Source organism: Talpa occidentalis, unplaced genomic scaffold, assembly GCF_014898055.3.
Source record: "Talpa occidentalis isolate TD23 unplaced genomic scaffold, MPIMG_talOcc4v2.1 talOcc4.3, whole genome shotgun sequence".
NCBI lineage: Eukaryota > Metazoa > Chordata > Mammalia > Eulipotyphla > Talpidae > Talpa > Talpa occidentalis.
Window position 1 is genome coordinate 135,026,208 of NW_023603184.1, and position 17,873 is coordinate 135,044,080.

At 42.7% G+C, this 17,873-nt stretch overlaps 1 protein-coding gene across 1 annotated transcript in view; it reads right to left on the minus strand.

The window, feature by feature from the left end:
- Nucleotides 1-862: 862 nt before the first annotated feature.
- Nucleotides 863-17,873, minus strand: part of MREG (melanoregulin) — a 46,526-nt gene continuing 29,515 nt past the window's right edge. The window contains exons 3-5 of the mRNA XM_037521893.2: nt 4,022-4,112; nt 2,622-2,785; nt 863-2,076 (exon numbers count right to left, since the gene is read on the minus strand). Of these exons, the coding sequence (XP_037377790.1) occupies nt 1,942-2,076; nt 2,622-2,785; nt 4,022-4,112 (390 nt within the window). The 3' untranslated portion in view covers nt 863-1,941. The remainder of the gene's footprint in view (nt 2,077-2,621; nt 2,786-4,021; nt 4,113-17,873) is intronic.

Sequence of the window (17,873 nt, forward strand, 5' to 3'; positions counted from 1 at the left end):
AGATCTGCCCCTTGGCTGGCATTAGAATAAGGAGAGGTCCTTAAGCCCATCTCTCTCTTCTCAGCTTCTTTACCCTTTAATTTAAAGGGATTATTTCTTTCCCTTAAATTCCTGGAAATATCACAGACATTCAACTAAAAAGTAGATTCAGGGGCCTCCCCTGGTGGCGCAGCAGTTGAGCGTTGGGCTGCGAGGCTGCCCGCAGCCTCTGCAGCGCCAGTTCGTTCCCCGGTTGCTGGCGAGGGTCCTACAAAAAAAAAATAATAAATTCAGAAACCTTTTAATTCTTTAGAAGAAGAATTTCCTGGATAATTTCATATATTTTTATAATCACAGAGACAATATTATCTTTACTCATTCATTACATAAAAATAAAGACGCTGGTTATAATATATTCTCCATGGATGCCAACAACCTCATCTATTTGGACATTAAAAAAAGCAGAAAAACAAAACACAAATTCGGAGGACACAGATGAAAGTAATACAATTTTCAAAGATTTATTTTTTATTTTACTATTGGTGTGCTTATTTTGCAAGAGCCTACAGAAAGGGAAGGGAAAATATCTGCAGGCTATTTTTAAAGAACACAAAAGAGGGCTTAAGCATTAAATATAAAAAATAAAACTTTCAGCTGATTTGTTAAACTAGGAAGGATTTTCCTAAAACAGGTCAGTTAAATTGGTCTGTAATGCATATAAATGGAGGATACCTACCTCCTCTAACAAATATTTTAATCATTGTATGCACTACAAAAAGAGCTATTCAAGATATGGAAATTTTCAAGTCCCCCAGAAACTAAATACAAGTTACTTTTTGATATAGAAGAGCAAAATCTATAAAAATAAAAATATTGCCATTGTTCTCAGCAATCCACTAATAAATCCTACAAATTCTTAGTTTTTTTTCAATAAAATAAACCATGATTTCATGTCAAGCTCCTCGCTTAAAGGACAAGTCACTTTTGAAGCTGGACTTTTTAATCTGCGGATAGAAACAAGTTGTACTGGCAGCATTGCTCCGGGGTGGAAATCACCTTCAGAATGGAAACAGGTTGGCAATGACCTTCTGCAGTTCAACTGCAGAGCTGCGAGTATGCCTGTGGGGTCCTGGGTCAGGGCAAGAGGCAGTCAGTGAGCTGGAAACAGTTTCAAGAGAAGAAAAGGAAATGGAGGTCAAATGTTTCAGCTTCTGCATGCTATCCTGGATAAAACAGCAAAGGTTTGTAGAGTAGAAATGGATACTGTGCAAAAATCAGGTAACAAGATATCAATAATGTCTGGAATTTTAAGATGCTTGTACCACAACCCAAGACAGAACTTTTGTCCACAAAGCTATAGGCAGTTCTGCTCCGGGTCATTCTACTTCTGAGCAGCCTTCTTAGACATTTCTATTACCTGGTACATCTGTACTTCTGAAAAAATTATTACTGATACACAAAATGATGCCTCTGACAGCCTCCAAGACTGTGAAGTTTCTTTCAAATCAAAGAAAGGGCACATAATGCCCAGCATTATTTTGGTGTTAGCTTCTATATAACAATTATTTAAAAACTAGTAATCCATATTTGGGCCTAGTGACATAGCTCTAGTAATGTTATTGTTTTATTAAGAAAATATCTTATTCCAATAGGGCTAGCAATTAAAGCTTACTGAACAACCACCCCAAACGGGGCAATGGGTTCTTGAAATCTAATCACTCATAAAGAAATATCCCACTGACCACCTTCCTGACACAAGTTCACCAGTGTTTTTCATTGCAAACTGAACATTTCTCTGAGTAAGGTCCTCAAGAAGACCAGCTATCCAAACCCTTAGATGTCTATAGGATTTGGAAACTTAGCAAGTCCTCGATTTGCTCACTCTCTTCTACATGCATTCATCCAGCCTTTGTGACTCTTGAATCCCAAAGGCCGATTCCAGTTCTGCCTCAGAGCTTTTCCTTAGGGACTCGGAAGTGGAAGGTAGCGTAGTTCTCTCTGGCCATCTGCCAGGCACGGGACCCCAGGCTTTTTAGGGTAAGTTCGACTGGCAATTTTAAAGAATTCTTCTGCAGCATCAAGAGCAATGAGGCGGTCCTGCCCAAAAATTAAAAATAAAAATGTTGTCAAGATGAGAACCAGCTTTGTTGATGGAAAAAAGTCAAACTAACAACAGTAAAATCCACCCTAAACATAAAGAGTAAAACATTAATTAAATCTTCCCAACAAATTAAGAGAAGATCCTTAATCCTTTATTTACATTACCTAAGAAACATTCTACAAGTTGAGAGTGCTTATAAATTGTGTTTCCACCCTAGGTTATATAAACAGAATTTCTCACATCTCTTTGACCTACAAATGGTCAAAATGCTCACTACACAGAAATATTGGCTGAAAAAAATACAGGTTCTTGAGCCATGAGCCAGTCTCAATAGCTCTGAATGCAATTCAGATATCTAAATTTTAAAGTCATGTGATTTTTGAGGCTGTTGGCCACCGGAAACCAATGTATAAGATGCCAGCATCATCGGCCACCTCCTAGTGTGGACATGGTGGTGGAGCTGGAATGATGAGTATATGGAACAATAGAAAAGCCAAAAGCTTAACCAAAATCAGGACAGATGAAAAATGCATCCACTTACCACCACAAACAGGTATCTCTCTGAGAGCTCCCAACTTGTTGGGAAAATACTGGTCTCCTCAGCCAGTTTTAACAGTATCTCTCGTGCTTTCTTGGTGTTCTGAGAATCACTGATGGTGCTGAGTTTCGTCACTGACAGCAAAGAGTCCGCTTCCTTTTGAAAACCTAAGTTAAAAAAATGTACCCCTCATATAAAGCAGTCACAAGGAAATGGTCTGCAGTGTGACCCCAGAGGAGGCCACATAGGGGCCCAGATGTGGCTTCTGCACAAACGCAGGAAAGAGCACCTCTCCATGTACCAATGCCCCAAATAGTGTGCTCTGCAGAGTCTTTAATTAAAATTATTTTGATGTTCCTTCTTACTCCATTTTCAGAGTTAAGCTGCAGATGCTTACCCACTGGCAGCTCCCTACCCTTTTCTTGAACTGAAACACTTCTCCCACTCCCTACTCTTCACCTCTTCCCTGGTCCCCAGAGTTCCGAACCTCCCCAAAAAACCTGCAAAGTAGAAAATTTAAAAAAAAAATTTAAAAAGTGGTTACCTCCAGGCACCTCCTGCTCCAACCCCAGATTCCTTTCCCAGGAAAATATCCTTGGCTGGTTAAAATCACATACCCAATGGTATAAAAGATTCATAGATTTAAACCTGCCTGGAATAACTTACATTCTGAAAAGGACATGATAAAATCACAATATTAGGTGAGTCATGAGGCAGAGGCCCCACTTCATCCACTGTAATCGAGGCTAGCAACTTGGAACCCGATATTTGGAAAGATGCAACACTAAGGTGTCATGCTGTCTTTCAAAGCAGGGAAATCAAATTCAAAACTGAACAACTCATTTTTAAACATTAAAACAAGCTTATCTTAGATTGTGAGGGCCATGTTTATTATATTACAACCATGGCAGAAGTAGGAAATACCAATATCCAATATCTATTTTAATGTATTTTTCCAATTTTGAATTTTTTTTTTCCTTTTAGTCCTTCTAAAAGTCTACCTTGGATCTTCCTGTCTCATTTACAGGCAACATTTTTCCCTGCCTGTCTCACGTATTACTATTATTTATTGGTCAATCACTCTAGTCTAATTCAATCAATGAATAATGCCAAAAAATTCAGGTGTGATGACCATATTATTCCACAGCCCCATGCTACTCAGTCATGATGACAGCTGAGTAACACATGGCAAAATGAGTCCTCAAGACAAGGACTGGTGATAACAGAAAGATCAGGTTGTTGTGCTTGATGGTGCAAGGACAGGATTGAGGAAATAACTAGTACATAGTGGTACTAATTAGTCCATGTCTGGCACTCCTGTTAGACAAAGCACAGTGAAGACAGTGTAAAGGAACAATCACAAGTAGCTGCTTTTATTATTTCATGACCACTTTCAGACTCACCTAAATCTTCCAAAATACGTTTCCATCTATTTCTCACTTCCCTTCGAATCTGCCTCAGGGTGTAGATGTCATAGTTGAGTTTTTGCCACTCCTGTAGAAAAATAAAATCCAGTTTTACTTTTACCCATTTGCCTAAACCTCTGATTCCCAAATTTATGCTGTTTAAATATGTGGTTCCTCTCTTCACTAATCTTCAAAACACATCTAAAAGAAAAGAAGAAGATGAGTAAGTTGGAATTAAGAGGAACCCATCAGCTACTGTTTCAGGAAGCTCTGCTTTGCAGCACCTCTGTATACTAAATAACTGGAATTCTCTTTCAGGTGCTTGCATCTGAAGGAGTCATATTACAAAGCCCACTTACTCAGTACTTAAGCAAAAAGAAAATTATAAATACAGCACAAAATATGATTGTCATATTTTCCTACCTCTAGCCCCTGGGGGAAATGTTCAGTATATGTATCTATTTAGTTTTGGAGATGGCTAAAGTTACAGAAACGCAATGTTAATGATTCTGCCTGCCCAAATATTTGTCCCCAGGAATTCCTTAGGTATTGACCTAGAGTAGCAACACTTTTGTGTATCCAGGGAAAATTTATGTTGCCTCCCCTGAATTCTGTCCATCAGAGTGGAGCTTCTCATGCTCACAAGACTGCTGCTATGACAGGTGAAAGGAAATGACTTATATCTAATTGACTGATTTCTTCCAAAGAGCCAATGATAAGAAGTCTAAGTATTTGCTTAACCACTCAACTGTCTTGAATCCTTAGGGCTGGATCTAAAGATCAGTTCAAAGTTAACCTTTGATTCATAATAACTTTGAGACAAAATCTAACCCCTATCTGAAACCCAAGCAGTAGGATGAACTTTTGTCTTTCCTGAATGGTGAAAAATCCTCTTCAGAGGAAGTCGTTCATACCAGGCTGAAATCTGCTTTATCTACTTCATTCTAAACCCCAGGATCATATCATCACAAACTGAACTTTAAGAAATGGCCCTTACTATATTTGATCTACATGAAAACCCAGCCAAGAAGGTTTTCCCCAAATTTTCATGAAGTTATATAACTTTCCCCATGCCCTTAACACTCAAGCGAGAATTCAGATCTATGTGCATCTAATTGCAAAGCCTACCTGCCCTTTAAGCAATAACAACAAAGACCAGAAAAGAATGACTATTTTTGTATCCTCAACCAAGTGCCTTCTCTCTTATACATGTACTGTTTGCTTGTGTCAGCAAGATAATATAGGCAATATATTCTATGATTCACAATTCAAAAGTACTAATATTCTATGATTCACAATTCAAAAAGGCTGGCCCATTCCCCCCAGCCACCAGTGCCCTCTCTACAAGTAAGAAATATTCCCAGTTTCCCTTGTCCCCTTCCATTTTTCCCCATAAATGGTAGTATACACTATCCTGTGCTTTTCACTTAATATGTTTTAACAATCATTCTGTATCAGAATATCAGGTTGCAGATGATTTTTGAACTTGACATTTTGACCACCTGGTATAGACAGAAGCAGAGTTAGAATAAACATGTATGTTTGGTTTATAGAAAATGCACCCTCAAAGATGACAATGTTTTCCTAATGTGCCTTAAAACTAGAAAAATGCCTTAAGTCTTTTTGCTGTTTAGGCATGCTTCCTAATCTCACCATCAAAAGGTATTAAGTACCACATGTGTCATGCACTAAATTCATCCCTGTGGGAATTCCTACTTCAACTCAACAGCAACATCAAAACAAGGCACCATGCAATTGTAGCTGTAACAATAGTGCTTGCAAAAATTAAACATCTAAATCAGGGAACTACAAAGGCAATAATAGGCAAATACTTTCACTTGAAAGAGACAGGTTCTTGGTGAAATGAATTCTTCGGACATGGTAGCTGTTATCTTTTTCCTTTCAATTTTCACCAATTCACATCATCTTGTGCTACTTTCTATTTAAAATGAAGTGATCCTCTAAAAGATAGAGAAATCATATTCACTGATTCTCCAGCTTTCCTTCATTTTGTACATAGTGGGAAATATCAGATAAATACAAGAACCACCTGGAATACATGGGAGGACATCTGGGTTTTAACAAGTCTCTAACAGATTCTCTGATGTTTGCTTTTCACAGAGAACGTGAGATGGGTAAGGCAGACTAAGGTAGTTTTGCAGCAACCAAAGAGTACTTGAAATTGTTGATGTCTGTCTGGGGAAAGGTGTCTCATAATGCCTGATAGGGCTCAGCTTCAGCTCCCCGTCATTATTCTCAGCAACTTTATAAAGTCAAAGGTCACAGAGGCAGGAGAGGTAGCTAATATATGGCATGAGACAGTCAAGATTTAAAACACATATGACCAATAAGACCTGTGAAATAAAATATGCAGGTCACAATTTAAAAAATCCTACTCTTAGGTTGAAAATATCAACACAAAGTACCAGAGGCATGGGACTGGCCATACAGCAATTCTTATCAAAGACTTGCCTAGGGTTTGATTAAACCAGAAGCTCCAAGTCTACCCGATATGTGGCATTCTGTCTGCGTTTAACTGGGCCCTGCTCTGGGCCAAGCACAGCACTGGGCATATTAAAAACAAATAGCTCAGGGGCCCTGCCCTAAAGGAATGGAAATGTAGCTCAAAAATGAGTGTCATCCTGTGCTGCATTAACACAAGCATTGCTCACATGGAAATGGTAGCTCATGCACTCTGCACAGAGCTGGGCACTCTGTCAAGCAGGGGTGCAGTCAGCAGGAGGATATTCAAGATGACAAAGTGCTGGGAAACCACAGGAGGGTGGCCTGGTTGACAGATTTGCAAATCAGAAGACTTTGGAAGTGACAATGTCCCTCAAGTTTAAACAGTTGCTATAAGGAAAAAGAAGTCCTTTTTTAAAATATGCACAGCTTCAAAATGCAAAACTAACCGGTGAAAATCATAAGAAAGACAAAAACAACATAAATAACTAAAGATATAATCATAAACAACATAAGACACAGCTTTCTATTCTGAAAACTTATCTTTCTGTAAGATAAGCCCTCTATCACTGAGATTCTGAAGTACAATTTCTATACTTTCTACACAAATATATAATTTATGATTTCTAGAAATATAATTTCTATAGATTCTTTCACCATAATGTACTTTTCTGGGAACACCTGACAAAATTCAAAATGAATTTCAAGGTATTTACCAAAAAAAAGGATAGATATACAGACAGATTATGCCACAGAGAACCTACCACTTCCCACAGCCACTGTTTTCTAAGCTCTTTATGTGAATTTATTCAGTTTAATTCCCATAATAAGATTTGTTACTCTATGACTCAGATATTATTGCATCTTTAGAATGAGGAGACTGGGAAATCAAATACTGTAAAAAAAATTAACAATGATATAAGAAAATAAATTTAATTTAAAAAAAAGAGTGAGAAAACTGGGGCTCTGTGAGGTGAAATAACTACCCAAGAGTGCACAGGAGGGAGTGAGAAGCAGAGATTGCAAGCCCATGCAGTCTGGTTACACGGACAACTCACTTAGCCTCTGTCCACACTGCCTCTTAAGACAAGAAGGGAGCAGATCAGTGTGAAAAGCAGGGAGGGAAGAAAGGAAACAAAAGGGGGAGAAGATGGAAGAGCAGTTGTTTAGAGAAGAGAAACTCGGGCCTCCCCTGTGGCGCAGCTGTTGAGCGCTGGGTTGCAAAGCTGCCCGCGGCCTCTGTGGTGCCGGTTCGATCCCCAGCTGCTCCCCGGCCACCGGAGGAGGGTCCCACATGGCGCGCAGACCTCTCCTGCCGCCCGCTGCTCCCCTCAGCAGTGTACTTCGGTCCTTCTGCCTGCTCTGCTCCCCACTCTGGCTCTGGTGAATTCTCTCACCCTCCCGCGCTTCTGACTGTACCCAGTGCTTGTATAAGCAAAACAAACAAATAAATAAATAAAGCATGCCTCTATAAAAAATAAATAAATAAATTTAAATAAATAAATAAATAAATAAAATAGAGAGGAGAAACTCTGAAGCCACAGCACCTGTGCCTGAGGAAGAACTAAGCAAACGAAATTGAAATCTTGGGAGAAAACAGACATTTTCTAGAGGTGAAGTGTTCCCAGGCTCACCAAGAACACTGCCATACCCAGAAATGTCCTCCCCAGGCTCGACTGGCTGGACAGGGTGCTTGGTCCTTCCTTTGGGGACCTCGGTTCTGTGTGTCCCCTCCTCAGAGCAGCTGGAAGGACTTCACCCCTCTCACTCTTCCATCCCTGTCTTCTCCCGCACTTCTCCTGCCCACCTCATCTCTGAGGAATGAGACAAAGGCAGAACCATCGCCTCCTAGAGGCAGAGCTTCACGGGTGCTGAGCAGTGGCAGAAGCTGCTCTGAGCTTCTGCGAGACTAAGGAGAAAGATCAATGTTTTTGAGGGGGCTGTGCTTGTCTACAACAGGGAGAGCCATGCACACCCCTCATGCCTCCCCCAGACTTTTCTGATACTACGTTTTAGGCTTTTGAATGGAGGAAAAAATCCTGATTTCTGAGACTTACCCAAGATACTTCTTCCCCACTCATTGCCCCACCTTTCCTTGGCATCTTCCTTTCCTTGGCAAACACCCCTGTGGAACTGGCAGCCTTCTTCCATCCTTGCAGGGTCAGGAGAATGCTAATTCAGACCCAGCAGCCCCGGCCAAGCTCACGTGACAAACCACACTTTCACTGGCTCCCTGGAGGGACTTCCTCCTGCAGAATGAATTCAGCTGGCAGCTTTAAACAAAAGCTTGACCTCATATGCCAACTCCAAGAGAAAAAGGATTTTGCAAGGAATTAGCTCACTCTTCTTAAGCGACAGCTGGTTTCCCTGATGCAAGAGCCACACTCCCTGCCTTCCCTCCATGCTTAGAAGGGAGGCCTCCACTTACTGTTCCCACATTCTCCTCCCTTTCTTGAGAGCCCTTAGCAAGTGCTTCCTTGGTATCTGCTACCCAGCGAGAGTGCCCTGTCATCTCACTAGTGACTAAATGGGGGTGTCTCAAAGAACTTTCCAAAGACCCTCCTATTTTCTCAAGCATCCACTTCTTAACATGTTCTTTGGGTTTTTGTGGGAAAGAAAAAAAAGGAATGAGCATATATGGTGGGTCCACTCAGGGTGGTAGGCTTGGACTCCACCCCATAAGGTAGGTATTAGCCTTCCTAGAAGACAGAGGGGAGCTCTAGTATCTCACAGTCAGTCAGCAGTAGGGTTTGGATCTGCTGCCTCTAATGTGCCCTCACTAGGTGATTTCACTCATCACCTCCTCTCGTTCCTTGCTGGTTCCTTTCCATCCTTTATCTCATCCTGTCATGTGGCCCTTTCCAAGACTCTGTTTTGGTCTTTCTCACCTCCCTCTCCATGAGTAACTTCCCCTAATGCCTTGGCTTCCCCATCAGTCACTCCAAGTTTCCTTCTTTTGCCCTGACCCCAAGCCTCAGCTCCAGGCCTCAATATGCCCCCTTCTGCTGGATGTCTTCACACAACAGACTGCTGACGGCGCCAGTCCACAGAGCCCAACCCGACTCCCTTCAAGCTGAGGCTTCCCTGACACGCCCCACGTGGCTACCTGCTGCTCACTCCCCTCCCGCCCCACCCTCAAATCCACCTAATCTTGTTGATTTTTCCTCTGCTACAAGATCCCTCTCTTTTCTATCCCTATTGCTCAGCTTTAATTGACTTGAGTAGCTGCAGGAACTGGTCCCTCTCCTTCCAGACTATCTCTCCCCTCTCCTCCCAGTCGGCCAGCTCTCTCCCTGACCCAAAACTTCAGTGGGCCCCATTGCTAACTGAATAAAATCTCAGTCTTGAGCAGCTTTTCCAAAATCTGACTTGTTTCACCAATTCCTTCCACACGCCCGGAGGCCCTGCCAGTGGGGACCCCAGCCTATTCCCAAGCACCTCGAATCTGTGTGCCTTTGACTATGTTTATTTCCATCCTCATTCCACAGCCATCTAAATCCTATTCCCTCTTCATGGCTCAACTCAAATATGGCCACCTTGAGAAGCCTTCGCCTTTCTCAACAGTTGAAAGGAATGACTTCTTCCTTTGAGATTCTTCGGTTCTTGTAGAGTTATCTACTGTGCAGTATTGTTGGTGTCTCCCCATGAAAAGCAGTCTCCTTGGACACAAGCTGGCTCCATCCGGGTCTTACACAGCTCTCCGTACCCAGCAGCTACCCAGTGGGGCTGCTGGACTCAAACAAACATGGTGATTCCCACAGAGTCCACATGCTGAGGTGACAATGTACCTATTGTGGAACTAGAAAGGCACACAAAATCTTACCAGAGAAGCCACATGGCACTAATCTATACTGAAGGAGGGGGGTTTATGTAGTTAGGATATTTGGATTCCCATATTTTGGGGGTAAAGAATAAATTTAAGGTGAAATGAAATGATGTGATCCACTGCCCTCTTCCACCCCATGCCTGATGAAGCATCTGATATTTGAAAAGCACTTTTCTCCTAAGTCCCTTTAATAACAGCCACTGAGGCTACACTGTATGGCAGGCACCATCCCAGACACCCTGGGTATGTTGTTGCCTCCATCACAAAATCCAGGGAGTGGGGGGTCCCTCAACCCCTTTCTAGAGATGTGTTAAGTGAGGCTCTGTGAGATCAAATAGAGCAAATAGAGCTGTAAGCGAGGGACCTCAGTTTAAACTCAAGTCTGGCTCCATACCCCACACTCCTGGCAGGACCTCAGCAGCTTTGTTTAGGCCCAATGTAACCCACTCCCTTGTCCCTCCCTGTCACCAGTGTGGAAACTGGAACACAGAGAGAAATAGAACATAACTTCCAGGGACTTCCATTCCAAATGCAGCTCCTGGAATGGGCACTCAGGCCCAGAAGACAGAGGGGGGTGGGGCTCTCTGTTCTCCAGCTGGCGCCACCCCCCCCCCAAAGGCGTTGCTCACTGCCCAGCAGCAAAAGGCAGGACAGAGCAACCCATAGTCATGTGGGGGGGGGGGACCAGCGAAGGGGGACGTGTCGGGGAGGGAGGTGACAGTCAGGTGACAGAAGCAGCTCCGTCTTCCTTTAAACACACCTGACTCCGTGACTCTGGACCATGTCAAGGCCACTGACTCAGGAGGGACATCCTCTTTCAGGACTACAGAAGCCAGTTCTCTCCACCCACCAGACACTGAGTAAATTTAGGGAAAGATAGGATCAGATTTCACTGTTCCTAGACAGCTGGTCCATGCATTAACCTCTGCCTCTACCCCGGCACACATGGCACAGGATCAAATGACACAGCAAGAGGCCTGATGTATCAGAGGATAATCAACAGACTAATGAACTTTGGTGGGGGCTGGGGGTAGGAGGAGTGGCAGGGGAAGAGGGGAGGAGCAGAGGCCAAGGAGGGGCCAGAGCCCAGGGACCTAGCACTTAGGCCCATAGGACTCCAGGACTTGGAGGGACCACCAACCACTGCCAACAGGGGACTCTATCACTTCAGCCTGGACCTCTCATCATGCTGGAGAGGATTCTGGTGTCTAAGTGTTGGTAACTTGAAGGCCTGTGAAAATGAGATCTCACCCTGGAGCAGTGACCTGTCTCAGAGCTTTATCAGATACCCCTACAGAAAATAAGAACAAGCTTCTGGGTGACAGACTTGCATCTGAGTCCCCTCCCCACTGACCTTCCAGAGCTATCCACCTCCTCTTTCTCTGACTCCCAGGGAAGCTGGGCTTTAGTGGGGTTTGCCTGCTGCACTGACTACTAGGCCCTCAGGCTCCACCCTACACACGCTGATAGTTAAAGTGAAACTTCCTAAGGTCTGGTAGTTGGGCAGTTTGTTCCCCACCATTCAGAGCCTCAGACCCCAAATACCACCCTGGAGTCAGCACAGGGCACACCTCAAAAAGGCACAGCCTTCCTGGTTGCTAGTGGGGTCCCACTGCTTTTTGCACTGCTCATCTGTTCGTTTTTTTAAAAGATTTATTTTTAGACAAGAATGGGGGTACAGGCTAGATGCATGGGAGGGTGAGAGGATTCACTGGAGACAGAGTGGGGAACAGAACAGAACAGATCAGGCAGACTGAAGAAATACAGTGCTGAGGGGAGCAGTGGGCGAGACAGGAGAGGTCTGCCTCACCATGTGGCATTCTCGCCGGCCCGGCTGGGATCAAACCTGCGCTGCAGAGGCTGCGGACAGCTTCACAGGGCAGCGCTCAACTGCCTTCACCACCAGGGAGGCCCTGCTCATCTGTTTTTGACCTAGAACTTGAACTAGAACTTTGACCTCCAGCAAACCAAGTGCAAATGCCAGAAAATGCTTTTCCAAGTCTCCATGTTTATTTTTATTCCACAGCTCTGCTGGAGTTCTGGAAACAGGCTACTCAGCAGCCAGAGGCCTCTGACCTAATTCTTTATCTGGTTTTAACCAGGTTAAGCTGAGGGATAGCTGGAAGCTCTGGAGACTGTGCCAGCAAAGCCACCAAGAGGGCTGCTTAGCGTGGCAATTTCAAGATGGTTTTGTCTAATTTGTGGGGTTCCCATCCACGTACATTTTAGGGCTAAGCAGCAAACTGAAGATGTGATGTGGCTAATACTGCCAGTGGGAAGGACTGGGGTTTAATGTCACATGACATTGTTGTGCCTAATTAACTAGTTGGAACCAAGTCACAACCTCTGCTGCAGGGGTAGCTGCAGCTACGGGGACGGGGACGGAGGGTAATTGGTCTTGCTGTCACCAAAGGCAAAGGATAATAAGGCTAAATTCCAGGAAAGGAAAAGGGGACTTAGCTTTCTAACAAGGTAGAAAAAGCCAATTCATTCATTTACCCTAAGTAGGTAAAGCTACAGAGGGCAGCTACTTCAAAGCACAGAGGCAAGTGTTTGATTTAATAGGGAAGGTGTGTCTCCAGAGTCTGGGAGATCCCTGGGAAGCTCTGACTGTGCACCCAGCACCAGCCCTGCCTGCACAACACAAGTCTCTACCACACACGGCTCGGGCACCAGGAGCAGGACTAGTTCAACTTGAGAACTATTGGATGTTGACACGTTCACACTGGATGTTGAAAACAGTACAAAAAAAATATGCAGAAGAGTATGTAGGTGGGAATGCAAACTGGTCCAACCACTATGGAAAGCTGTTTGGAGGTTCCTCCAACTGCTAAAAATGGAGCTTTCATATGGAAAGGACAAAAAAATATTAATTCAAAAGGACACCTGTACCCCTATGTTTATTGCAGCACTATTTACAATAGGTAAGGTATGGAAACAACCTGAATACCCAAAAATAGATGACTGGATCAAGAAGATGTAGTATATATACACAATGGAATATTACTCAGCAATAAAAAAAATAAACTCATGTCATTTGCAGCAACATGAATGTAGCTGGAAGGGATCATGCTCAGTGAAATAAGCCAGAAAGAGAAAGAAGAATACCAGATGGTTTCACTTTTAGGAGGAATGTAGAGGATCCAAATAAGGGATCAGGGGGAAAAAAGTAATTATAATAAAGTAAATAACAAAATTAACAGGCAATTCTAAACCAGAGACATTCTATGGGGGGAGGGGAGAAAGGAATAGGATCAAAACAGGGGTGGGAAGAGCATAAGGGACTATGGTAGTGGTACACGGGTGAATTGGTGGTGGGAATTTCATAGGGACTATGAAAGCACACATTGCACAAAAATGGAGAATGATGTAAAAAATATATAAAATTAAAAAAAAATTAAAAATATTACAGAATGCAATGATAATATTTTGGATACATCTGGTTAAATAAAACATACTTTTCAATTTCATTTCACCTATTTTTACTTTTTCTTTTTTTTAAAGATTTATTTATGCATACAAGAACTGGGGTACAGGCCAGAGGTGGGGGGTGAGAGGATTCACCAGAGATAGAGTGGGGAACAGAACAAGTGGATTGATTGAAATACACTGCTGAGAGGAGCAGCGGGGGAGACAGGAGAGGTCTGCTGCACCATGTGGGTTAGCTCCCTGGCTGGGGGATCCCACTCATGCTGCGGTGGCTACAGATAGCTCCACAGTGCTGACACTTAACCTCTTGCACCACCAGTGTGGCCCTATTTTCACTTTTTCAGTGTAGCTTTTAAAAAATTTTAAGGTACTCTTGTAGTTAGTATTTTATTTTTATTGGACAGTGCTGATGCACCAACACATGCCTGAGGATTTACCTCCAAAGTGTTGCAAAACATAGAAAGGAACACCTTTTTAGCTAAATCCCTGCAGAAAATACTCTGGGCCTTAAGGACTACAGGATCTTTTGGTACTGGGGGAGGGGAGAGTATTGAGCTGCCACCCCTTGTATTAGTGTCTGCCTTTCAGTTTACAAAAATGCTATCATACATGTAATCCCACCTAGCTGAGCTACACCAAGATAAATGCCCTATTCCATTAAAAGGATCTTGACACAATGGAAAATACACAATTTGACTAAATAAGAATCTGAGGCTTTTATACATGATGAAAGAATAACAAAAAAACAAGCAACATACTGGAAAAAATTCTGATACAAATATAGCATGGGTTAGTATAGAAAGAAAATCGTATTGAACAAAAGACATCAGTGCTATTCACAGAGATCCATTAGGAGATCATGTCCACACTTCAATAAGAAAAGGAATTCTCGGTAAAGTTATGACTTCTGTGTTGTTCTTTTATTTATTAAAGGTAAAAGAAAATGACAACACTGGGAAGGGTGTGTTGGAAGAGGCTCTTAGTATTGAGAGATAAAAAATTGCAATCACTTTCTGAGAAAGTATTTGGCAGTATGTATCAAAATATATAAAAATGGGAAAAATCTTTAATCCAAGAATTACTGTTAAGAATATATCCTTTAAAAAAAAGCAATCCTGGGCCTCCCTGGTGGTACAGGGGGTTAAGCACAGCTCTATAAAGCAATCCGCAGCCTCTGCAGCACAAGTTCGGTCCCCGGCCAGGGAGCAACCCGCATGGTGCAGCAGACCTCTCTTGTCCTGTCCGCTGCTCCCCTCAGCAGTGTATTTCACTTGGTCTGCCTGTTCTGTTCCCCACTCTGTCTCTGGTGAATCCTCTCACCCTCCCCATCTCTGGCCTGTACCCCAGCTCTTGTATGCATAAATAAATAAATCTTAAAAAAAAAGCAATCCCAACTTAAAAAGTCATGCAAAGATATGCATTAAAGCATTAACTATAAATGCAAGGTGAAGAAAGATGTTAATGACATTAGTACTTGTGATACATTAGTATCAGATAAATATATATTTATTATAACATAATACATGTATATTTTGAGATAATAATATACGTGCATATTCACAATAACATAATAACTATATTTGAAGAAAAATGCAATAAATGTCAAATGTCAGGGTAGCATTTTGTATAGCTGGATTTTTTTTCTTCTATACTTTCCAAAATTTCCACAATGGTAATGTACTTCTTTTATAATCAGAATAGAAATTTTAAATTCCTAAGGATTAATATTTTTATAGCTTCTTTTATTAGCCTATGTCAGTGTCTATTTACTCAAAAATGGAAAGTCTAGTTAGGGTGTAATTGTCATTTGAATTTATTTAGAGAAAAATTTACTTTGTTCTGGATGGCAACTTGTGGATCTTAGTGCATCTGATTTCAAGAAATCCTGTTCAAGTGAAAATCCTGTAGATAAATTTTCAAGTTCTGTGTGTGTGGCAGCATTTAGCTGAAAACACTGCCGCTTCTGTATTCCAGGATCTCTGCCAGCTTGAGGAGGAGGAACAGGGACAGAGCAAGGACAAGGTGTGAGCAGGAAGGAGCCCAGCAGAACAGAGATCATCTGGGGACCAGGAGGCAGCATTCAGTAGAGAAGGCAGGGAGGAGGGAAAGACTAGGAATTATAATTTACTTTTTAAATCAAACCCCCCAAACCTGAAAGTTTTTCTTTTTTAACCAAAGTACTTCTCATTGTAGTAGTAACCCCTTTTGTAATTACTCTTCCAAGATACCCATCAGCAAGGACCCTTCTTATTATTGCTCTTCCTTTATTTGAAAGACTTCGAGTTATTTATTTCTGCCTGACATAGAAAACCCAGTCCTTTTCATCTTCACCCCTTAGAAGGAAGGAGTTAAAACAACTGACCTCTGATCCATTTACTGGTGTGTGTGTGTGTGTGTGTGTGTGTGTGTGTGTGTGTGTGTGTGTGTGTGGTGTGTGTGTGTGTGTGTGTGTGTGTGTGTGTGTGTGTAGGTGTGAGGAGGTTAAGTCTCCAGGAAAAAGGAAAGAAGGCAGGTGGTCTATCTAAGGTCCTTATCACTGAACCTCCAGGTAACCAGGGGTGCCCATGGTCAGAAAAAAGTGATCTTATCTACATTAGAGGCTTAGCAGGATGTCCCAGCCAAAGGATCACTTAGAAAGAAGGGCCCGGATACCACTGGGTTATGGGTCCCCAGAGGAAGCCATGTGTGCTGCAATCACAGTGAGGAGGCAGGAGGCAGAGTCCTTTCACAATGCAAACACTCTCCGCTGAGTGAGGCAGCCCATGAACCGCACTTATAAGACTCACCTCCTACTGCGTCACAGCGCATGGCCTGCGAGGTCCTGGGGGGAGACCTCGCTCTGCTTCCTCAGCACCTTTCTTTGACTGTACTTTGAAATTATTAGCAAAGCTTGACCCTACATGAGATCTATGATCCCTGTCAACCTGACTTGTGTACCTCCCGCTTGGAGCAGCCCTTCATCCCAGGCCCTAGAGCTGCTGGCTTGGCCCACCAGGTTGGGTACAAATTGCAACTTTGTTTTTGTATTTGTACTCCACACAGCTAACAAGGGACTGATATCAAAGATCTGCAGAGAGTTTACACAACTTAACAAAAACAAAATAAAAATCCTGTCAAAAAGTGGGCAGAAGAGCTTAGAAGAGGCTTCTCCAAAGAGGATATGCAGATGGCCAACAGGCACATAAAAAAGTGATCAACATCGGGCCTCCCCGGTGGCGCAAGGGGTTAAGCACAGCACTATGAAGCTCTGTATAGCCTCTGCAGCAGGAGTTCGATCCCTGGCCAGGGAGCTACCCACATGGTGCAGCAGACCTCTCCTGATCACCCACTGCTCCCCTCAGCAGTGTATTTCAGTCAGTCTGCCTGTTCTGTTCCCCACTCTGTCTCTGGTGAATCCTCTCACCCCCCCCACATCTCTGGTCTGTACCCCAGCTCTTGTATGCAAAAATAAATAAATCTTTAAAAAAAAGTGATCAACATCACTTATCAGGAAAATGCAAATCAAAACCACAATGAGATACCACCTCACACCAGTGAGATGGCCCACATTAAAAAAACTGACAACAAATGCCGCATGACGATGTTGATAAAAAGGAACCCTCTTACACCACAGGTGGGAGTGCAAACTGGTCAAACCACTGTGGAAACCTGTGGGGAGGACCCACAAATTACTAAAAATAGATCTACCACAAGACCCAGCAATTCCACTCCTAGGAATCTACCCAAAGGGAACAAAAACATTAATTTGAAAGGAAAGCTGCTCTCCTCTGTTTATTGCAGCACTACTCATAATAGCTAAGATACAGAAATAACCTAAATGCCCCAAAACAGATGACTGGATCAAGAAGATGTGGTATGTATACACAATGGAACACTACTCAGCAATCAAAAAAGACAAACTCATGCCATTCACAGCAACATGGATGGAGCTGGAAGGCATGATGCTCAGTGAAATAAGTCAGAAGGGAAAAGAAAAACATCGGATGATATCACTTATACGGAAAGACAATATAGGTAATATAGGGAAACTGAACATCAGTTTAAAAAAAATGACAAAACTTGCAGGCAACTATAGATCTGAGGCATACAGCAGAGGAGGAGGAGGGAGAGGTATCAAAACAGGGGCAGGAC